The 26,395-nt window shown below is 27.9% G+C and overlaps 1 protein-coding gene across 1 annotated transcript; it reads right to left on the bottom strand.

Moving 5' to 3' along the window:
• Positions 1–20,760: 20,760 nt before the first annotated feature.
• LOC112690772 (zinc finger MYM-type protein 1-like) lies at positions 20,761–23,095 on the bottom strand. The gene is made up of 2 exons (XM_025564872.1): positions 21,733–23,095; positions 20,761–21,197 (listed from the first exon to the last, which is right to left on the bottom strand). The coding sequence occupies exons 1-2, from the start codon at positions 23,093–23,095 to the stop codon at positions 20,761–20,763; spliced, it is 1,800 nt and encodes a 599-aa protein (XP_025420657.1).
• Positions 23,096–26,395: the final 3,300 nt, after the last annotated feature.

The raw sequence follows: 26,395 nt of genomic DNA, 5'->3' as shown, positions 1-26,395 counted from the left end.
TAGTTACGAATTAGTGTTTACCGTCCGACGTCCGTACTCAGGGTAAACAAGAATAATTCAATAAGAAATATTACGAATATTACGAATGAATAATAAAATATAAATAGCATCTAATAATTAACCATAATCATTATCAGTTTATTTAGATTATAAATATAAAATGTCATTGTATAATTTGGTAGACCCGCGCAAACATGCAACACTTATAATTATTGTTTTATTTTTATTTAATATTATTTGTTTTTTTTATTTAAAAATAGATAACCTTCGGCGGCAGCAATGCCATTAGGAAGACATATATTATTTGTTATATTTAACTAAAATACCTATACCTATTTATTTTTTTGTTTTGAAATGTTATGCTTGGTTATTCGATTATTCGATTACATTCGAATATTAATCGAATAATCGATTAAAATAATCGATTTATAAAAATAATCGCACAGCCCTAATAGTGTGCTTTTTTCTCTCCTTCCCCCCAAAAATCAAATACATAATCGGCAACCTCCGAAATAAAAACCTATATAAACTACTGGCAACAGCTGAGAGATCTTTTTCGACATTAAAACGAATAAAAATATACTTAATTAATAATTTGGCATAAGTATCACAAGTAACAACTAACTAAAAAATATTAAATAAGAGTATACATAATATGCAAGTAAATATATGTAACTACGCTCCCAAGCGGTTCATATTATTATCATAACGTTATTTACAATACATTTTTCAATGTTCCACGAGTAAAGCCTCTGCGTTGAATCATCGTAATTAAAACGTAGGGGTAAAAAAAAAATAAAATCCATGGATTGAAAATCCGACGGGGTTGTTTACTTGATTAGGACTGTGCGATTATTTTCCCCTGTAATAATGAAATATTTGAATATTTTCGATTATAATCGATTAATCAAATAAATAATTTATAATCTAATAATCTAAGTATGGAATATTTAAAAAATAGAAGTAATTAAATAATTGTACTGATTTAAGTTTTATTAAAAAAAAAAAATTATTTTATATATATCGTATATCATAGATATTTTTTTAGTTTTCAATAGTGTTGCTCGGCCAGAATTCAAGTTTCGGTTTTACTCGGATTTAAAAATTTTACATATTTTTTATATAACTGTTTTTTCAGATATTTTTTGATGAAAATTCGTATTGATTTAATATATTTACTACGTCTTTAAGAGTTTGAAATTCAATTAATATTATTTGTGTAAGTATATTTAAATATATAGGTACACAAAACTGTTGTTTTTATTCAAAATATGCACAAGTATTTCTTAAACACTATATTATATATGTTAACAAACAACTAATATATTATTTAGAATATTTTTTCTTTTTAATGATCGTGTTACCATTTTTCAACATTCGATAGATAACTTCATCCAATATGCTGACTACTAATGTCTTTTTCAATGAATATCATACAAGTCACACAAGATAAACTTTCAAACTTTTTGAAATATTTGTATTTGTAATCTAAAAATATGTACTCTTTTTTTTATCATGTTAAAATGTATATAGGTAACGTAAAGTCTGCTTTAATATTAGGTACTATTTTGTTGCATCGATGTAAAGAAGCAGTGTTCTTAGAATACTGACTTAATACTTGCTCAACTTTCAAGGGGAATTCAATTTTTTTTTCTTATGTTTTAAGTTACAAAAAACTATCCATGATACTAATCAAATATTTTCAAAATATTTAACCATTAAATTTTGATATTTAAAACCAATTTGAGTATATCCGAAAAGTAGCATGTAATATTCCATTTTTTTTTTTTCAAGTCAAGTAAGTACAACAAATCATTTATTCCTTTTATTTATATTTTAATTTGTATTATTTTGTGTGTGACTTAATCGTGGCTATAGTATTATTTTTTATACCGACTATAACTGATAATAATGAACGTATAAAATTAGGCCATAACCTCCATCATAAATTTAATTATATATTATATATTTAATTATATTATTATGATAATGACGAATTCACAGAATAAATTAGAGCTAAAAAACGAAGGGATTTTGTCGATATTTCAGAACGTCGAAGAGAATTGATTGTTTAGTGATCTTCGAAAAACAGTCATGTGGAATATGATGAAGGGAATATACATCTATATATATTTAAACAGTTAAAAGAGTACAAAGGAAAACCTCATATTGACTAGCAATTGGTGGGTAAGTATAGGCTGTAAGGCTGAATTTAGGATTTAATCGGACTCTTTCCTCTTAATGTTCTTGTAAATATATATATACATAGTTTTTTGTTAGAAAATTTCCAAACAAGTTTGTGTGATACTGAACTCGGTTTTAACTAATATGCATTTGTGTTTACATTCTTGGCTGTTTTCTCATACACATTATATTAAAAAAAAAAAAAAATGTATTGTTGTACAATATAACATAACGGTAGTTATGAATTAAAATTATTATTTCACAGATATGTTTTTTGATTGCATAATTTAGTGAAGTCATAATACCGCTATTAACCTTTGACCACAGATTAAATATAATTTAATTTAATTTAGTTTAAACAACTAATATAATATTATGAGTATATATACATTTTGCCAGAATGAAGTGAACTCTATAAAACCAATCTAGCATATTAAAGTGGTAATAAAAATCTATCAGAGCGCATAAGCGTTAATATAACGAACAGTAGCAACATCTGGATAAATTTGTTAACCAGGATTTATTTGAGATTTAAGATAATAAAAAATAAACAAAACCATACGTAAATTTCACTAGAAATTTGGATTTTTTTTAGTAGAATAAGGGATTGTAAATATCACGTTTTGTTACCCGGTGACCCGAGAAAACATTTGATTATCCACCCATGAAATACATATAATATTTATGTGACCTACGACTGTCAGACGTTTACATTTGAATGCAAAATAACATTTTTATACTAAATTCCAAACACGATTATCTTAAAAGCGTAAATGTAAATTATGACACGCGTACACGTATAATTAAAAGAATAATTGCATTACAGTATTAACAGCTGATTTTTTTTTAGTTACACAAACAAAAATTGTAAAAAATCATCACATCCATTGTGATTATATCTATACGAAATGGACTTTAATTAAGAAAAAAAAAACAATTTGACTGTTTCGAATTCGGCGCGCGCTTGAAATAAATTCAATCAGTGAATGATTCAATTACACGTTTATATTCCAGACCGTATGCTCTGGTAATAAATTCGTGCATACGGCCAAACGCTATGGCCTGATGATATAAATATGCACTTATATACGTACGAGTATAACACGCTTATTTAAATACTGCGTATGCGCAGAGTGTGTTTATTTCACTAGATAATAATATTTCAATAGTCAAACTAATTACATTTTTGCAATTAATTTATGCCAATTGGTCGACTGCAATTAATCTAACAGTTCGTTAATGATTCTCTTTCTATCTCTCTCTCTCTCTTTCTATCACACATACACACACTTTCATACACATATACACATACACACACCCGGGGCGGATCTAGGGGGTTCAGGGGGTCAACTGACCCACAGTTAATATTTGTTGACAAATTTGGCCTCTTGGAAACTTTTTTCTCTTTTTAGACCTTGATTTGGACTCTTGGACAGTTGGCCTATCGGAGTTACTTGAAAAATGAATGCCATGTATATTCAAAATTTTAAATTTTTCAATTCATAATTATGAATAATTTAAAATTATAATATAATATAATAATTATAATATAATTTAAAATATAAATTATAATTTATATTTTAAATTATATCGTTTTAGTAGAAAGTTAAGTAAATCATATTTTATTCCGTACGTTTGTTGCGCTGATAAAATTAGATTATATTTATTAATCGTAAATAAGTCATTATCGGTGGTATCACTAATTCTAAAATGTAATATAAATATACTTATACACTTTTTATGAGCATATTATGTTTTTTTTTTTCAAGATATTCATTTCTAACTCAGTTTCATCCCTAATAAATGGCCTCTTGAAATGGCTTGACCCACAGTTCCCCGACTCTGGATCCGCCCTTGACACACACGCACAGCATGTTTATAATTACGACTATTATAATAACATACTGCAATAGTTCATCCGTGTGCTGCAATAATATGTCCGTCCACCCTATATAATACATACGGCGTAGTAAGAGACAAGACGTCCGGCGATCCGTATTATCTATTTGTACGTCCTGTTCGATGGGTTAAATTTCAACGTGCATTTAATCAAATGTTACCATCATGTACAATGTATTGGCGTGCCATTATTATTGTTGTGCGTCGTAATTAAAACACATGTCGACAGTGGCGCATGCAGGAGGGGGAGGTTAAGGGGTTGTAATCCCCCCGAAATTTTCTCCAATGTCTAGGTTAAAATTTACAAATTTTACAAGTTTGAAATATAAAGAGCTAGTATTGAGTACCTAGTATCATTGATTGTAGAATAGTCTATTCCAGCGGTTCTCAAACTTTTTTTTCGCGTACCACTTGAGTATATTATCAATCAGTCATTTACCATTAATGATTAAAAATAGAACCATACAAACTTCACACAGTTAAATACATTTATTTTAATTAAAAAGGCAATAAAATACTAAAATACCTGTAAAATTGTTATTTATTTATTAATATAAATTTATTAGTATTTTTAAATTAATATATGAGTTAAATATTGAATTTTTAATTTCCGTTCTGCCACCACCCGGCCTTTTGCGTACTACCATGTAGTCTTTCGCGTACCATTAGTGGTACGCGTACCACAGTTTGAGAACCGCTGGTCTATTCTATTATCAATGCTATTATTTAAGTCAAAATATATTAAGGATTTGCATAATTTTGTTAATTGTAAAATGTGTTATATTTTTACCTTGATCCCCCCCCCAGAAAAAAAAATCTGTGTGCACCATTGCATGTCGATACGTAAACATCAAATTTGACATGATTTCGATTAACAGTGTAACAAAGAAATACCTAAACAAAGAATACGGCTTAAATAATAACAAGCTTGTATTTACAAAAATTGCCACCAGAGACAACATAAAATTATATTTTTTACTATACTAATTATATATTACTATATTTTATTCTATATTTTTGTATTATACTCATTAGATAAAATGAGCTACAAATAAATTTTACATTTTTGACCATTTCTATATTTTGCCGCCCCTAAACCTAATTTTAATATTGCCGCCAGGGGTGATTGCTCCTCCGAGCCCTCTCTTAAATACGAGGCTGCATAACAATATGTAATTATATAAAAAGCCGGCAATGATACTGGTTTTGGGTGTGTGTGTCATTATATTAATTAAGCATTGATCCAATGAGTACACCATTAAACGAACAATAACAACACATCACCGTATTCGAAAAATGATTCCGAACGAATACACATCGAATTCACCATCTTATATACAAACATAATAATATAAGTGTTATTATGCAGTTTAAACACATCACGTAATAAAACATTTTTTTCCTTCGTATCAAAGACTCGAGTTTTGTAACATTAAAATATATATGTGCTTTTTGTGCCGAAATATAGTTAATGGTGTTCCATCAAAAAATGTACGAGATCGATAATAACATGAATTAAAAATGTCTTATCAAATATCAAATAAAATGAACATGCTTATATATATATATATAACATATATTCGGAATATTAAACTTCATTCCTATGTTTTTTCTTTTTTTGCTGAAATTGAAAAAACCACGAAGAAAATGAGTAAACTATTTTTTTATCTTATTTACATTTTTTTATGATATCGTATGAATCTTACTATTTGTTAATTTGATTACAAAAAAAAAAAAAATAATTAACATTAATTTAATCTGAGATTCTTTAAATAGCAGTACAAAATATATTCAAATTGATAGTTATATTTTTACGATGGCTTAATTACGTCGTTGATTTTTCTTACAATTGAGATAATTTATGGCCACAAATTTTATTTTATTTCCTAGGAGAAAATAGAAAATGATTATTAACAACATTAATATAATTATTGCTTTTATAATATAATTTTTTTCCAATCATTGAAAAATTATACATAGGTACCTACTATTATTAACTACTATTAGTGAGTTACTATCACATTCTTGCATACTGGACCATTGCTGATGTTATATTATTGAGGTAGGTATGTTGAAGTGTCATTTTTTCATTTATTCAAATATTCAAAATAATAATACGAGTATAAAGTTATACTCCGTTTTAATTAACTATTAAAGATGGACGATTATGGAAGACGAAACATGTAAAAGGTCATCCTAAAATTACAATTTGATTCCAATATTGTATTTAAATAATTGAATAATAATTAAAACAATATTCGATTGTGTATCATATAATATGTGTCAAATGGAAAATTCACATACGAGTATGAGCCATGATTATTTATATAAATGTACAATAAAACGAAAATAATTGTTGCATCGATGTAACCATTGAATTTTAATTACCATATTATAAGTCATAATTTACTCATACTGATATACTCACAACATCTTATTATTGTCACTTATGTAATAACACAGTTGTCTCATTGATTAATATTATTTATTATGATTAATTATTATAATTTATCTATAAAATCGTAATAACGATTTAATATTTTAATTTGTCGATGAAATAAAAGGAAGTATCTATAATATTATGCAACCAAATACGTATTATACTATACATTTGATACAACCAAAATAATATATTTAGCTATAGCTACACTATTATTCCATAGTTTATATACAACGCACGGAAATATAAAAAGTACATATTGTACATGTTTAGTGAGTCAATACTTGTTGACCACGTATTCACTACTCGTTGCTTTATAATCGATTTCCCTGGGGAAGCGTCAAATGATTTTTTTACGATTTTAGCACACCAACACGTCCTGGAATAGTTACTGTTTCATCAAAACTGTATAATATTAAGTTTATTCCTATGTCTAATGCTATCGAGTATAATGAAACTTTAATAATTTTTTAACGTTGTAGATTTGATGTCGACTACCGATTTATATTTTTGACCCATTAGACGAAAAGTAAATGTAATTAGAAGTGATATAATAAGAACTCTTTGTATGTAAGTGTGTGTACATAAAAGAGATGCGAAACACGTGAAAGTAGAGAACTATTATAGCTCATCTGACCTCAAATAAGAAAAAAAATGACACAAGAGTCTTATTATTAAAACATAACGAACTTAAAACGTTCTGACTGTGTTTCAAGAACGAACAATATTTAAAATCGAGTAAGATTTGTGAGTATAAAAGTGTTTTATGTATATATATATATATATACAGGCACGTATACAGGGGGGTTTGGGGTTTAACCCCCTCCCCCCCGAAATTATTTCTTTGAAAATTAAGTCAAATTATACACCTATTATTATAAAATATTTTTATTACTTGCTGTTAAATGTTTCCTTTGTTTATTAGTCGGGTATGAAATACAAGTTTATATATTGTATTATAGATGAATGATTGAGGTGATTATTGAGAAATACGCACATGTGAGAACCGTATCATTGCGATATATGTAATATACCTGGTAAACTCACATTTTGTCAATAATCTTATCTTATTTTTCGTGCTCGATCGGTCACCAAAAATTCTTATTCAAATTCTTATCTATGATAAACGATCGTTCAGTTTTAGTCTGTGTTCGGTATTTGAACGGTTATAAACTGTGAGTAAAATAGTGTGATGGTTATTTTTGCGAATTGTATTTTATGAAAAGTGATTAAATAACTAAATTTATTAATTATTACACATTTGATTTATTTTTTTTTTATAATGAAAAGAAATAATGATTAACCATCATTATTTAGTTTTTTGTGTAAAAAAAATTAAAAACAACGAAGAAACTAAAAGTAAATCGAGTAATATTCAAAATATCGTAACCGAAGTTGATGTACCTAACGCTTTGTAGATCCAACTTGATACAAATATAGATAATGAATTGCTAAAAAATTATTCTCTAGATATTGGATTATTTTTATTAACTTCTAATAATATAAATGATGCAAAAAAATATGATTTATTAAAAAATCCATGGACACCACCCAAAAATTACCAATTCCCCATCGAAGAACAAAGGCGGCTGAAATTTAAAATAGATTGGTTAAATCGTTTTCCTTGGCTTGTTTACTCCTAAAAATTGCAAGGTGCCTTGTGTAAATACTGTGTAATATTTGCCAATAACACTGTTGGTAAAGGGACCCTTCAAAAATTAGGTGCTTTGATTATAAAACATTTTACAAAATGGAAAGATGTCATTGAACGTTTTAATCACCATTCAACATCTGAATATCATAAGCTTTCAATCATTCGCTCTGAAGAATTTATTAAAGTAATGGAATACAAAAAGAGTAATATTGCAAATGAGATAGATACTTCACGAAAAAAACAGGTCATTGAAAATCGAGCTATTCTTCGTCCAATAATTCAAACAATAATTTTATGTGAAAAACAAAATATTGCTTTAAGAGGTAATAATGACAGTGGAAAAATATATGATGAAAGTATAGAAACAAATGACGGGAATTTTAGATCTTTATTAAGATTTAAATCATTGGCTGATTCTATTTTAGACAAAAATTAAAAAAACGCTACTTCTTTTGCATCTTATACGAGTCCTAATGTTCAAAATGAAATCATTACTATTTGTGGTAATTTAATACAAGACAATATATTAAAAAATATCAGAATATTTTTCTATTTTAGTAAACGAAACACAAGATGTATCTCGATTAGAACAAATGTCTTTTTGTGTCTGATACGTTGACGGTGTGTCAAACTGTATTATGGAAGATTTTCTTAATTTTCAATTGTTCACGATATGACTGGTAAAGGATTATCTACTTCTATACTTCAGTTGCTAGAGGAATTCGGACTTGAAAAAAAGTTTCTTGTAGGACAAGGTTATGATGGCGTGACGTCGATAAGTGGGCAATTCAAAGGCGTTCAGCAATACATCTTCTTCTTCTTCTTCTTCGGTAAACTCGGCCACTAGGACCATCCCGACATACATCCTTGCCTCCAGTTTTCTCTATTCGATGCCTGTAATCTCCAATCTTCTCCTCCACCTAATGCTTTCACATCATCCCCCTAACTCCGTCCTCCCATCTCCGACGTGGTCTTCCCAGCGGTCTTTTTCCATTAGGGTTCTCCTCCAGTACCATACGTATGAGTGGGTTTTGACTACGCCAGGCGTGCCCAGCCCAAATCAATCTGATGTTCTTTATTGTTTCGAGTATACTGGGTTTATGAAAGAGTGTCTCTAGTTCATCATTTTTCCTTATTCTCCATTCCCCACTAAACATGTCTTTTACTGGTCCAAAGATCTTCCTCAGTATTTTTCTTTCCAGTACTAAGAGTTTTCTTTCATCACTTTTCCTTAATGGCCACGCCTCAGCTCCATAAGTAATAACAGGTCGTATTAATGTGATGTATAATTGTAATTTTAACTCTCTTGAAAGTGATCTTGATCCCAGTAATTTCGCAAGACCATAAAGGCATTTATTTCCTGACTGAATTCTTGTTCCTATTTCTATTTCGATTTCATTTCTCTCTGAAAGTATGGATCCTAGGTACTTAAATTGTCTTGTTCTTTTGAAATTTCGGTTGTTGATGTTAAGAGTTGGATATAATCTTATAGTGTCTCGTCTTCCTATTACCATATATTCCGTTTTGTCCTCATTGATATGGAGTCCAACTTTCAGTGCTGCTTTCTCCAGCCGGTTTAATAAATCTTTTAGTCCGTCTTGTGAATCCTCCATGATCACCAGATCATCTGCATAAGCCAGAAGTCCTATGGACGATTCCTGGAATTTAACTCCTTCTTGCGGTGTAATATTCATCTCTCTTACAACTTTCTCTACTACTATATTAAATAAGATTGGTGACATAGCATCTCCCTGTCTTAATCCCGATTTAACTAAAATTGGGTCTGAGTTTGTATTTCCAACCTTAACTTTGACAAATGTTTCCAAAATGCTTATCCCAATCAGTTTTATAATCTTGTCCTGAAAATGGAATTCTCTCAAGATGTTTATTAAGCTTTCTCTATGGATACTATCATATGCCTTCTTAAAATCTATAAAAAGAACGTGTATTTCTCTATCGAACTCCCAGATTTTTTGAAATATTTGTCTTAAAATAAATATCTGGTCTGTGGTCGATCTTCCAGGTCTGAAGCCACCTTGGTGATTGCCAATAATTTGTTCTGCTTTTGTTTTTATTCTTGTTAATAGGCAATTTGAAAAAATTTTATACGCCACGTTTAAGAGGGCTATCCCACGATAGTTATTGCAGTCTTGTTTACTTCCTTTTTTATGAATTGGAAAAATCACCGCTGTCTTCCACTCTTCAGGCATTTTTTCAGTTATCCAGACTTCGTGAATTACCTTCCATAACCACTTTACCATTTCCTCTCCGCCTTCCTTTAAGAGCTCTGATTGAATGTCATCCTCTCCGGGGGATTTGTTATTCTTTAGCATGTTTATCTGTAATTTTATTTCCTCCAAGGTCGGTTCTTCACAATCCTGTGATTCTTGGATTTCCTGATTAAAATTAAAATTAAAATTAAAGGTTTCATTCGGTTCTTCACAGTTTAGCAACTTTTCAAAGTAGCTAGTCCATTTCTTTGCCAACTCTTCACTTGTGATTATCAGGGAGCCATCATCATCCCTTAGAAATCTTTCTTTCTTTTTGTATCCACCTCTGAGATCATTCACTCGCTTATACATATCCCTAGTTCTGTGTGTTTTATAATCGAGTTCTGCTGTTTCTAATATGTTAGAATATATTTGAAGCTGTACAAAGAAGAAAATTAGCAAGACAAGAGTGGTTAATTGGAACTGTATCTTCAGTAATAACATTTTTTCCGAGGTTCATCGCAAAGAACAAAAACACTGACTGAATGTATTAATGAATATATCCCACAAAGTCGAAAAAAAACTTTGATAAAAATGTGTGAAACGCGATAGGTGGATCGACATGAAAGAAGTGCAATTCGATTTAAAGAATTATATAAAGCTATTTATTATGCTTTAAACAAATTAGAAGGGTGTTCAAATATAGAAATATCACGTACAGCTTTTCAGCTTTCAAATTCCATTAATAACTCAGTTTTTATCATAGCTTTACATGTGATTGAGAAGTTTTTTTCCTTAAATTTACCATTATCTATAGCACTACAAAAATTTAATATTGATTTGTCATATTGTTATGAGTAACAGATGTTTGTCAAATATTTAAAGAAATACGAAAAAATGTCGATGATGAGTTTAAACAAATATTTTTTAATTCAAAAGAGTCCATGTTGAAAGGAATTATTGAGGTACCAAGAACTGTAGGTCTTCAAACTGCACGTAACAATATTCCAGCCGATTCTCCGGAACAATATTATAAAAGATCAATATTTTTACCTTTTATCGATCATTTTATTTGTCAATTACAAGATAGATTTATTAATCATCATAATGTAATGACTAAATTACAATCACTTATTCCAAATTTTCTTACAAATACAACTGATGTAAAATATTTTCAAGAGGTGGCGCTTTTTTATAAAGATATTTTACCTAATTATGAAACATTTGACGCGGAAATTAAAATATGGTTAGTAAAATTGAAAAATGTATCAGAGAGAGACCGTCCAACTACATCGTTGACTACTTTATCTGTAATTTCTTATGATTTTTTCCCATACATTCACAGTCTTTTGACTATTTTGGCCACATTACCTGTTACAACTTTTACTGCTGAACGCTCATTCTCAACTCTACGAAGACTTAAAACATACTTACGAAACAATATGGGAGAAATTAGACTTACTGGATTGGTCCTACTAAATATATACCGAAATTTTGATTTAAATGTGGAAGAAATTATCGACAGATTTGCTAGGTTACCACGAAAATTGGATTTTTTACTTTAGTTTTTAATTTTTTAATATAAACTTATAAATTGTTTAATTTTTTTTCTTCTATCTACTTAATAGTATAATATACCTATGTAATTTTATGTGCATAATAATGTAATAAATATCTGTTCTGTTTATAACACATGCTATTATTTAAAGTTGTATTTATTGTTATTATTATTATTTCTTAATACATACTTCTAAACAAATAACATACATAAAATTTGAATATTTAGCATAATAATTATCACATTAAAAAATAATGAGTAAGGAAGGATAAATTGTTTTATTATATTGCTGTACAGTTTGTATTGCTATATTTTATAACCCCACCCACCTCCAACCCCGAAATTTTATTTTGTGTACGTGCCTGTATATATATATATATATATATATAAATAACTTGAAAGAAGCAATAGTTTAACAACATTATCGATGAAGAGCAAATAAAAATGATTTAGAATCAAATATGAGTCATTTCACATGGATTGATATTTTGCCGGAAAATTATTCATGGAAACGTACATTTTTGTTAGTATGATAGTTCGTATTTCTCTGTTTTGCCCTCACTACTAAACTTCTGTTGGGTTTCGATTATAAACGTGATCGGAACGTAGTGTAATTAAATAATTAATTGCTCGTACAAATCTCATTGGATTTACTTGGAGTTTAAAACTTTTGGGAAAAACGTCATCAAAATGTATTGAGACTTGATGAGGTTGGAAGGCGTATTTACGCGATAAACATCGTATAATAATAATTGATAAACATCAAAAGCTTTATTAATTATCTTTAGTAGGTGTATTGAACACATTTTTACATTTATATTGGTACAACATGTTACCGTTTAATTACCGATTTTCCGTTGTATAATCAACAATGTCCTAAACGAAATAGAATTAATTTACCAAGCAGTATTTTTGGTATATTTTATAACCATTTCTTTGACTGCTAAGAATAAAGCTGATTTTTAAATAGATTATAAATATTTGTAATTTTTAACTTATTGTTAAATGATTATTAATATCCGAAACGAAAATTTTGAAATCGCAAGATTGTGACTAATGAAAATAACGAATTTCATAGAATAAGTAAGTACAGATTTTATATAAAATTCAAGAATCTACTTCACGTATTAATACCATAAACCAAATATTATTTGGAACATTTAAAGGTAATGCAGCTACTCGGTACGGGATAGAGCATGAAATGATTGCCATTGAACAACTGGAAAACAAAATCAATAAAAAAATTGTAAAATCAGGATTGATAATAGATTTAAATCACCCATTCCTAGCTGCATCGCCTGATGGTTTGATCGGATCAGATTCATTAGTCGAAATAAAATGCCCAGCAATTGCCAAAGATATGACGCCAGAAGAAGGAATCAATAATAAAAAAATTAAAAGTTGTAAAATAATAAATGAAAAATTGCATTTGAATAGAACAGATAACTACTATTATCAAGTGCAGGGTCAACTTCACATTGCTCGTAGAATGTATTGTTATTTTTGTATTTGGACACCAAAAGGTATTTAATCAATTTGTATAAATAGTTTATAATTAATTACCTATTTACATTTATTAATTTATAATTTATAGGGTTTTTATTTGAAAAAATTAAAAGAAACGATACTTTTTGGAATGAAAAAATAGTGTCTCAGCTCACCACATTTTATATGGATTTTCTGTTGAAGGAGTTAATAAAAGAAGAATTAAAATAAAACATTAAAAATATACAAACATAAAACAAACACAAATAATTGTTTGTTCTAGTTTATTATTAATTTGATTTTTTTTTAAGTTTACCATACATTAAAATTAAACAACACTAAATTTGCCGCATTGCCTCAAAATGTATTACCTTTTTGAAAATTGATATTTGATTTTTATGTATAATATTTTATATTTACAATTTAAATGAGCTATTATGATATTAAATTGTATTGTTGAATCATCAAAACAGATATGCCGGATAAGTAAATGAATATAGTATAAAGATAAAATGTTTGATTATTATTGGAGTTCCGGGAATTCGTATTTTAGTCGCTGGCCATTTGCGATAACAGATAATAACAATAATGCGATAACGGATTACACACACTAATGTTCATTTACTACTCACACATCGATACACTCCAAATGTACATGTAATATGAATTGCCTAAATATTATTCCTTAAAACATGCAGCGCTCCAGCCCCCTTAAATAAAAACAAAATTAAAGCATTAATTTATTGAAAATAAATATTATAAAAAAATCAAGTTCAATAGGGAAAAAAACGTGAGACGTGATTAAATTCTAATAATATTTTTCTCTATTTTAAATGTTAGTTTATAATTTTTATTTTTTAATACTATTCTGTGGCCTATATTTCGTGCACTGGTACTGTTCGTAAGTATCAACTCGGTAATTAATTTTCACGTGTCCAAAAATGTGACAGGGTTTAAGTTACCACCAAATGGCTTTTAAATCTGGTATTCATGTTAAATGGTTCACGGTTATTAATGAATAATTATGTTACTTACATAGTTCGATCTACTATCTACCTACGTGCATTAACGAAATGTTAGATATATAATTCATATGAATTATTGACTATATTAAAGTAAAATATAAAGCGATATTTTTTAAATATTTTGTTGTTTAATGTAATAATTGAAGTATCATAAATATTAACATAATCCAAAAGTGCGTACAAAAAATATGTATAAAATAAATCATGTATGAAATGTTTAGTCAGACGCGTAGCTAGGTATTTTAAAAGGGGGTGTTATTTAAAATTAATCGACGAAATAATAACCTAACGTATACTTCATTGTACAAGTATACAAATACTTGTATAATAAATTTAAGTATACAAATATTTAAATGTATTATACATGAATTTTTATTCATGTGTATTATTATATATTGTATTATTATTATACATTGTATATTATATTATTATATTAATTATATTATATTATTTTATATTATTATGTATTATATTAATATATGAGAAAATGTTTAAATATTAAAATTTCATATATACATGTTGTCTCTTATATATATATTTTAAATCGTGTATGAAAAGATACAAAATCACGGCTTTAGTTTATTAGAAAAAAACTGTAATGAAAAGCCGGGTTCCGGTATTATATTACTGTTATCGTAATATGTATATATTTCGTTATGATAAATATGTGTTCATCACAGTTAATGATGAATTTTTACCTTTATAAGACTTATAAGTATAACATAGTCAGGGGGGTGTTACTACACCTGTAACACACCCTCCCTTGGTTACACTCTCGACCTATAGTTAAGTTGCAATAAATCGAATCTAAAGAGAAATGGATTTAAGTATCACTGTCAATAATTTTATTGAATAATTTTATTTTATACATACATGATGAAACTCAAGATTGGTGTTAAAATAATAAATAATATGTGTCTATAACAAAATATCAGGAAGAAGAAAGATATAATAGAAGATACTTTTTTTTAACATTTTAAATCCAGAGAACCGACAATTTATCATTCGACCGGCTTATCAGCTGCGGCGTGCTTGCGAATTAACTCGCGATCCAAACCTTTTAAATTTAAATTTTCGAATTATCGGGGAGAATAGAATTCGAAAACAAATTATATTCAATCTAACAAAATTAAGTAAAGTTTGAAATATTGATAAAAAGCTTTTCGGAACCAATAATACGCTCAACACTAGGTCATTATTTATTAAACTCTGGCTTCCTGTGATATATGTAATATTACACAACCTATGTTCTTGTTAACTGAAGTATCGATTGCATATATATTATTAACATATTATTATTAGCATAATAAAATATATGCTCGTATTGAGTCAATGAACCAAAACAAGTATAAACAATATACATATTAAATTAATATACCTACACGTTGGTCGATTCTTAAGACGTTTTTTGAACGACTACAGAAGAATTTGCCTATTGTGTAATAGTTAAACATCGCATTATTAATAATAATGATAGTTAATTCAATAATTCAATTTCAATAATTAATATTAATAATTAATAATAATAATTATAAATATAAACAATAAATATCTAAAGAAAAATACTCGTATATATTTTATATTTTTGATGAAGTATAAGTATTTGTCAATTAAATATTATATTTATTTACATATTTCAACTTTAGATATTTTGACATTATTGAACTATTGGATTATTGTCAATATGTTTGGTTGTCGTCCCAAAAACGTCTCAATAATCAATCAATGTATATATTACATGAATACCTATTTATTTCTACTAATTTGCTCAACTAAATTGCATTTACCGGTTATATAATAATACAAGTTGTGTTATTTTTCACATCACAGGATACCAAGATTTGAAAACTAATGATCGAATGCTAAGTGTACTATCGGTTTCGGAAAGTTTTTTATCAATATTTCGGACTTAACTTAAAATGATTATTATATCAAATTAAACGTTGGCAGCCGAAAAAATGTACTATATGCACCTCGTGTAACGGAATCAATACGATGCATATGTAAGTATTTTAAGACGATAGGAATCATGCGTGTATGCGTTGTGACAAAAAAATAAATTTTCTAAATAGATTAACGAACAAATATAAAACTCTGTTCATTATGTAGTTTGAAAAAATTCGAAAATCACATTATTCGACAACGGGAGGATATTTTTATTTTTTAATGGCTCAGTAAAAATTGAAGTCTGTGTGCTTATAAGAAGTAGGTTAGTCTACTCTTCAAAATTAATATTTATAAGAATATCAAATCCATGATCGCTTACAAACATGTTAGATTTAGATAAAAAAACTTCAGTTTTAAAATAAACATCGCTTAATTTCAGAGGCATATAAGTAACCAAAACGATGAAACCCAAATTGATATACTTGAGTGACACTGTCACTGCACAGAAGCGCATAACAGTAGCTAGAAAAAATAGCTGATATGGCTATTGCACATGTTACCCTAACTACACTAAAACAAAGAATACGTATAACTGAAATCTACCGGTTATACTTTTTTTTTATTAATATCTTACGTTAAGGTATATATGCAGTTAATAATGATATTATTCTTCGATATATGTTTTTACTTATCTTTGTCTTTAAAAATACATTATAGTAAGATATTTTAGCAAATTTTTTTCGAAGCCGCATTTTTCATAGCTTACTAATTATCATCAACCAACCTCATAAGATAACTGTTTTCGATTATTTTGATTAATTTTTTTCGATTACAGATTAACTTGTCGTTCATATTTATGGTGGTGTTAACATCGGAGTATAAACCTATTTAGTTTTTTGAGAAATTACACTTGTTACACGTGATTTACTAGTTTTAATAACAACATTTTTATATTTTTATAAATTAGAAGAATTAATATGTTTTACCATGTTTATGTATGCGCATTATTTTTATTTCCTTTCTCGACTCGTTCGGGATGATTCATTCTGAGACAGTAACTATTGCCTTGTTCATATAATACGTATCGATTTCATATGTGACATTCTACCCCTAGTAATTTTAACCACTTTAAAACTTAAACATATCCATGATAATAATATTAACTTCATAAGTAGTTGGACATAATCATAACGAACAACATTTACTAAGTTAAGATACAATTTTTTTAACTTGAAATTTTATTTTTGATGTATTTTCAATGTTTTTGTCAAAATATCATATAAATGTATTTTTCTAGATAAAACAAACATTTTAACTTCAAAAATCATAATACTGAATGAAAAAATATATTTAGCTTTTTTTAACACTAAAAGTTAAAATTTTGTTCATTTATTTTTTGTATTTTTATTAATCGAACTTAGAGTAAAGAAATTATGAGTAATCACCCTTTTACTATACAAATACATGGTTGTTTGTAAAAATATATTTTTGTGTGGAAAATGAAATTAACACTTAATTAAAATGATTAAATAATTTTCTATAAAACTTCAAGAAATTTATTAAAATAATTTACTAACTTATTCATTAAAAACAGTGGCAGTTCTATGGGGGGCGGGTCACTCCCCTAGACCAATATAACGTTACAACAAAAACCTGATAATATATCTTCGATTAACATTATTTTAGGTATTTTATTACAAGTCCAAAAAAAACTATTATTTTTTAATATTATATGAATTAATTTTTTAAATTTAACAAACTATTTTTTTTTATGGCTACTATTTTTAAGGATTGTATTTTATGTGAAAAATATTTTCTTTCCCCCTTGGAATTTATCAAGGACCGCCACTGATTAAAAATGTATAACACTAGTTTTTAGATATTAGGCTGTATCTACTTACTGTTATTCGTTTGTCGTATTAAATGTCGCGAAAAAAACCAACGGTGATTTTAATAATGTTGCAAATTATGTGCCGCTGTGCTATGGTCTTTGGAAATTCTGGTGCGGGCAATCCCTTTATTTTATCAGTAGTCCTGGCAAACCCATCAAATACGCTTCGGTACACATTTCATCTTAATATTAGATAATGTTTAGTGATATTAACATATAGTATATAAGTTCGACCATTGGGTTAAATTAATATAGGTGTGTTGAAATCCTATTCTCGTTAAGGTGAACTATAAAGAGTTTTATGCTTCTCCTTCTATACTCCTATTGTTTTTTAATCTAATCTACTTGTATGTTTAATCTACATTAAGAATATCAACTACAACTACCAACTATATTTTTATTTGAACCAACAGTTTATTAAAGTTCATACGAGATACTCTATAAAGTATTTTAAATAGATAAAGAATGATTAAAATCACATATTGTTTGATTATTTCCTTGAGATTTTCTGCTAAAAACTAAAATACAATAAAAACACAATATTATTGATAATTAACGATTCAGTGTAGCGTATATTAATATATATGATTGATGAAATATATACTTAAATAGAAATTCATTTTATTTTGTAATACAAATTTTTAGAAAAATGTTAGCCAATTAATAAACGCGGTTACTTTACAAATAATATAAGTAGATTTGTGAAGTTATAGAATTAAAAATATTAAAATATGCACACAAAAATTTCAAAATACAAGCAAATATAAATATACAGTAAAATTATCAAAAATGTTTCCTAAATATCAAAAACCCTTTAATTAAAATAATAAATAAATATTGATATAATAAACCAAAAAATAAGTTTTATATTCCTTTTACTATAACAAAAAATAAATTAACTTAGTATAAATATTCAATTTCAAATTCAAATATTTAAAACACTTAAGTTTTAGACATGTAAATTTTATTTAAATTAAAATCATCAAACTGGTTCAATATTAAATTGAAGATTGAAAATTACTAAGATAAGATTTAAAAAAATTAAATTATAAAATAATAAGTATTTACGACAAAACATAAGAAAATATACATTTTAAAATTTTTTATATGAAATAGCTATAGTTTCTATATTTTTATATAAACAATCTACAACGAAACTCATTTTGGTAAAATCATTTTTGAATTTTAGAATTGACGAAAACAATAAGTAAATGCTACAAGTAGTCACAACCTTGGTTATAATTAGGGCTCGGAAGTTAATGCATTTTGCATTATTTTTTTTTTAACTTTTTAGACGATGCTCTTCTGGCCATAAATGTATGGCAACTTTCTTATAATAGGTGGTGATTTTAATGCCAAGCATTCTCAATGGAGCAGTAGATATACTAATACAAGAGGAAGGCTATTCCATACATCAATTCTAAAACACAAATTATCATTTATCTCCCCTGATTAACCAACTTATTGGCCTTCACATGCAAACGGATCCCCCGACATTCTCGACTTTTTTATTAAACAGATTCTAAATAGTTTAAACAAATTTATAACAAATCTTAAGCACCTATCAAGCGACCACTCTCCTGTTTTATTAACTTTAGACGCTAAAATTGCCTCTACCACTACTATCCCGTTTCTCTCATCCGGCCCTGTAGACTGGAAACTTTTTCAAGCTAAATTAGACGAATCTTTGTCTCTAAATACTACTCTAAAATGCCCTCTCGATATTGACCTAGCAATCTCCAAATTAACAAAAACTATCCAAAATGCAGTTTCTCATTCTTCCTTGACCACCTCAAAAAAAAAAATCAATCTAAATCCCACATCTCGCTCTCCTCATACTTAGTCAATCTTATAAAAGCCAAACATCGTGCTCGATCCTTGTGGCAACGATCGAAATACCCTGAACACAAAACTGCCTACAATCATCTATCAAACGATCTTAAATCTCAATTGACGAAATATAGATCTGAACAATTTAGTCTATACCTAAGTACTCTGTCTCCTAATAAAGGCTTCCTCTGGAAAATGACAAAAAAGCTAACAAATCAACGTGAAAATATCCCTCCTCTTAACATCCCGACAAATCATTAGCTATCACTGATTTAGAGAAAGCCAATCTCTTTGGAGCCCACATATTTTCAACTTTCTCTCCTCATCCAGAAGTAATCCCTATGCCAGACCACACTGACCTAGTAAACTCATTCTTGTCTTCTCCCCAGAGGCGTGCCCAGGATTAAAATGTAGGATAGGCCCGGTTATAATTATTTTAGTTTATATATGTACACAATATACATTATTTTTTTTTTTAGAAACTTAATAATATTTTTAAATTGAATTAGAAAAAAATGATTATAAAATAATATAATACAACACATTTTATTCCTCCTATTTGACTTGTTAATAATACTTAAAGTTACATATTAAAAAATAAAATTAAGTTTTTATACAACTGAATAATACCTAAATGAATGCAAATGAAAAAATAGTTGTTTTAATTATAAGTACATAAAAATATAAAATATAACACTTATTTAGTGAATTGAAGTCTTCGATTTTTCAATTTAGCAAACTCGTCAACAATCTTTGTAGAATCCTGAATTAATTCAAAACTTAACTCCCTCTCAATAGAAATTAACACTAAATTATGAAGACGTGTAGTAGACATAGATGTTCGTAAATAAGTTTTTATCCTTTTCATTGTTGAAAAACTTCTTTCCGCCGATGTTGAACTTACAGGTATAACTAACACTCGTTCAATGACTTTTTTAATTTCTCCAAATGACTGCCCCATAATGCATATTTCGTTGTAAAAATCTAAAATATTTTTACAACTACTGTACATATTTTTTGCTAATTTGCTTTGACTTATTACTTGGTTAGAGAAATAATTATCATCTCCATAATAATTTATACACTTTAAAACAAAATCATCATTTAAAAAGTTTGTCGATATCGGATTGAATACTGAAATAGCAGTTAAAAATTCTGAATTTTTATTAAATCTTTTTTTCATTTCATTCAACATATTATCTATTACTATAAAATACATAATTCGCAATTTTTGAGTCGTAGTTTTATTACATTTTAAGCCAATTGTTGAAGTAATTACATAATCACTTAATGTACTATTAATATTTTTCTGTCTTTTTTCATAATTATCCATAGAGATATTTAAATTTGAAGCCATAATTTGAGCTTTTTTATAAAAGTTATTGAAAAATTCATCCGAACGTAAACTTTGAAGCTCTTTTATTGTAGCATCAATTAAATTTAAACACTTAATTATATCAAGAGAAGAAGATTGTAAATGTATTGAAAGTATGTTGATAGTTGATAAAAGGTTATCAAGAAATGTTAAAACAAATAATACGTCAAACGATCGAAATTGGTTTAATAATCCTTTGGCTTCTACGGTCTCTTTTTTTTTTTTTTGAGCTACTTGACAGTTGTGATAAAGCTTTTATGACATGTTCAAAACGAATTAAAAAAAAATGAATACCTTTATATTTTGCAACCCATCTAGTATCACTATGTTGAGGGACTTTTAAAATTGTTTCACAATCTTTTTGGACATCAGAAAATATTTTATAACGTAAAGTTGAACTCGATTGAAATGCATATATTGCTTCAAGCAATCCAATAGTATTGTCAACAATCTTAACTGATTTAGCAACATCGACCAAAACTAAATTAAGCCGATGTGCATAGCAATGTATATAAGGGTATTTGTTTTTAGAAAGTTCTCTAATTTTTACTTGTACGCCATTGGTAGAACCAGACATTACTGATGCACCGTCGTAGGATTGACTTATACATTTTGTAATATCTAAACCAACTGAATTTAAAAATTCGATAATAGAATTAGTTAGGCCTAGTGCATCTAATTCTTCTACTTGTACAAATCCTAAGAACCTTTCTTTTATAGTTAATTTATGTACATATCTGATACATATTGACATTTGTTCAAATGTTGACGCATCACGAGCTTCATCAACAATTAAACTATAAACCGAACTACCTTCATTCACTTCTCTAATAATAGTTTGTAAAATGATATTTGAAGACGCAAATAAAATATCATTTTGGATTTTATTTAAAGTATATTTAGCATTTTCAGGTAGGGACTTTAAATTTATATTAAACTTTTCATTTTCCAAACATAGTAAATCTAATAGTTCTTTAAAATTACCTTGATTTTTTGTAGTTTCTAAGTCGTGTTCGTCTTCATTTGAATATTCGATTACATTATTGTGACCACGTAAACCTATATCCTGTCGTGCGCAATACAAAACTGAACGAATTACACTTTTTAATACTTCTCGATTTTTATTTATATTCTCTTCGACATGACTATTCATTTGAGTTGTAACAGCTCCTATACTTTTTGATGATATATAACCTTGATATTTGGCTAACGATGTTTTATGCGAATCTGCCGAGTTATGTTTTTTTGCCATCCCCGAAATATTTTTCCAATTATTATATCCTGTGGCTATTAAAACATCTTGATGCTTTTCACGAGATATAGAACTAGTAAAATGACGACAAAAAAAACAGAAAATTGCATCCAATTGAACAGAATATTCAATCCAAGGATAAACTTTGTACCATGAACTTTGAAAACTACGTTGTTTTTCACAAATTTTACGACGTGGAAAATTGATAATCGGCTGAATAGGTTGTTCATCACTATTTAAGCTAATATCAAGCACATTTAAGCTAGACGAGGAAATAGAAGACTCGTTAAAAGTTGAGGTAACATTTAATTTTAACATTTTTGTTTGTGGTTGATCTATTGTAGTATCATCATCGTTCAATGTCCTTGTGGGTTTCGGAATAGGTTTAAAAAACTGGCTAATCATATTTTTATTTTTATTTAATTATTAGTCAAGTTATAATCAATATAAAATAAAAACGTACTTAGGTTATTCTAATAGTGTACATAAACAAAAACAGACAAAACGAATAAAACGATTTCCTCTATCGGCTCAGTTACACACAAGTCACTATAATACGTCTACACAGTACACAGTACACACTGTAATAAACTAATAAATTATTAATACCAAAAAATAACATATTTTGTAAACCATATTCATTATCTTATATCAAATGACGATTGTCGGCAGTGAACGGCCAGTGACGAATGTATAAATAACTCACTTCGGGTGTAGGTATTATTGTCTATTATTTACTATTTTTAGCCGATAAGCATTACTGTGGCTACAATTGTTTGCGACGAAGGAAAGAATTATTAATAACGTAAAAACGCTTGCTATAAGTGGGTAATAAATAAATAATCTTTGTTCCAAAATGATTCAATTACATATCGTATTATGAAGCAAAAAAATGTATAAAATTATGTTTCTTGAAAAATATTAATAATTATTATTTGAAAACAGGGTAGGCCTGGGCCTACCAGGCCTACCTGCTGGGCACGCCACTGATAGAATCTCGTCACTAATTGATCAACAAAATATTTTACCTAAATCTCAGTTTGGATTTCGTCGAAAACATAATACAATTCAACAAATCCACAGAATCGTAGATAAAATTTCATCCTCTTTCGAGTCAAAACAATTTTGCCCTGCGGTATTTCTCAATATATCACAGGCCTTTGATCGCGTTTTGGCATGACGGACTTCTTTTCAAACTTAAGCACTTTCTCCCTTCACCTTACTTTTTTTTTAATTAAATCTTATCTTGATAACCGGTCTTTTTCATTACGCCACAAAAATGAGTTTTCTACTATCCAAAAAATTAAGGCAGGTGTTCCTCAGGGTAGTGATCTCTCTCCTTTACTTTATAATATCTATACCTCTGATATGCCCACTTCGAATCAAACTCTCCTCGCCACATTTGCTGACGACATAGCAATATTTGCTTCAAATAATGACTCAGACACCGCTTCACACAACTTACAATTGCACTTAAATTTAATTGAGTCTTGGGCAAAAAACTGGAAAATTAAAATTAATGACGATAAATCCGCACAGGTTAACTTTTCCCTTAAGAAAAAAGAATGTCCCTCACTCAAATTTAATAACAAACCTAGTCCACTACATCGTTCAACTAAATACCTAGGTATCACTCTAGACAAAAGGCTAACTTGGGCAAATCATACAAAAAATAAACGTAAACAACTAAACTCCCGTCTCCATTTACTCCGACCTCTTCTAAAATCGAAATTAAATCTTAAAAATAAAATATTAATTTACAAATCTATCATAAGACCAATATGGACCTATGGTATTCAAATATGGGGCCCAGCGAAACCAGCTAATATCCGCCCCATCCAAGCCTTCCAATCCATCTCATTAAGGCTCTTAACCGGTGCTCCGTGGTATATCACAAATTCAGCTCTCCATTATGACTTAAAACTTCCAACAGTAAATGAACTTGCCAAAAGCTACTATAAAAAATTCCATTCCAAATTAATTAACCATTCTAACCCCTTTATCAACAACATGTCTTCTCTCACATTACCTCTTAATATTCCTCGACAACTAAAAAGAAATTGGGCTAAGGATCTTCTAAACTAAATCTAAAATTAAAATAAAATAATAAAATAAAATTGTATGCCCAAACTCAAATTTTCTGAGGTTCTGTCACTGGACAGTTTCCTTTTCATGTGCTACATGTCTTCTTTAATCATTATCATCATTGTTACTTATTATTTTGTGTGTAAACAGATTGTAATATATTTTATTAATAAAAAAAAAAAGTTGAATAATTAAAAAATTTTTTTTTTCGAAATGTCAAAAAATAAAATATCGTTTAGTGCTCGTCTGAGTCTTCCAATCACTTCAGTGGACGTGGAGAGAAGTTTTTTCAAATATAAATATTTATAAACTGATAATCGACGTTCAATTACTTTTAATAACATAAAATATGCTCTACTTGTACAATGTAATGATATTGATTTTTGAGTAATTTGTGAGCTTTGATAAATTTATAAAACAAATATTTGTAATTTTTTTATTTCATTTTTTAAGGACATTTGTTGTCATTATTAAATCATATTTTGAGTAATTTGTAAGTTTTGACAACATTTTGTAGTAAAATAGAGTAAAATATTTTACAAAAATGTATTTATATTAATTTAAAACAAATATTTATAAATTTTTTAGGTCTTTTTTTAAGGACATTTATTGTTATTTTTAGGTTATTTTTTAATATTTTTAAATCAACCTTCCAGCCCTAGTTATAACTATTCCAATTCTTTGTATTTTCACTTACATTAAAATGCACGATAAATGATTTTAATAAGTTTTCAAACTCGAAAATCTTCAATTTGAGAACAGTAAATTGTACAAAACTCGTGCATTGTCCTAACAAATAATATTTCTACCACTGTCATTACAATAGACAAACCCCGAAATAAAGATTAATTATTATTTATTATTATATTATTATGACATATATTAATATATAATACGGTCCCCATCGTTATTTTATTCCTTATATAAAAAATAAAAATTTCTAATCATGAATATGAGTAATAATAAAATAATAAGTATCTAAATTGCATTATGAATGAGCAAAATCAACAAAATTGCAATCAAATCGAAAAATTCTAAAAATTGCATAAAATTGCACTAAAAATGTTTAGTTTTTAATTAGTACTTACATGGGATAAATTTATGTCTTACTTATCGATAAATCAGAACAACAGAAAAAAAAAAGTTGCGAATGCAACACTTCCGAGGCCTACTCATTCTATAAACATTAAAAAACTAACCGCATTGAATATGATACACAAATGTACTTGTAGTTAGTTTTCTTTCAATGATCATTTTATACACAGTACTATTTCACACGTTTGGTTCATGTGTTCATAATGTCTAATACTTCTGGTCATCATGTGTTCATAATGTCTAATACTTCTGGTCATCATGTGTTCATAATGTCTAATACTTCTGGTCGAATCTATATTAGTGAACAATGAATTAAACCAATAATTAACGAAAAATGGAAAATCGTCGAACAATTTGGCTGATTAACGAAATAGGCGAGTATTATTCTACTTTAAAACTCTAAAATGGACAAAAAAGATTTTGGTTTTATACAACTCACTCAAAGTGTATTGTCTATTGTATGGATATAGTGCGTAACTATCAAAGAATCGATCGGAACAATATTATACACAAATAAATACCGTA

The sequence above is a fragment of the Sipha flava genome, unplaced genomic scaffold (genome assembly GCF_003268045.1).
Source record: "Sipha flava isolate LNK unplaced genomic scaffold, YSA_version1 114_pilon_pilon, whole genome shotgun sequence".
Taxonomy (NCBI): Eukaryota; Metazoa; Arthropoda; class Insecta; order Hemiptera; family Aphididae; genus Sipha; species Sipha flava.
The sequence above is the reverse complement of the archived record's forward strand: the minus strand, read 5'-3'. Positions and strand labels throughout refer to the sequence as shown.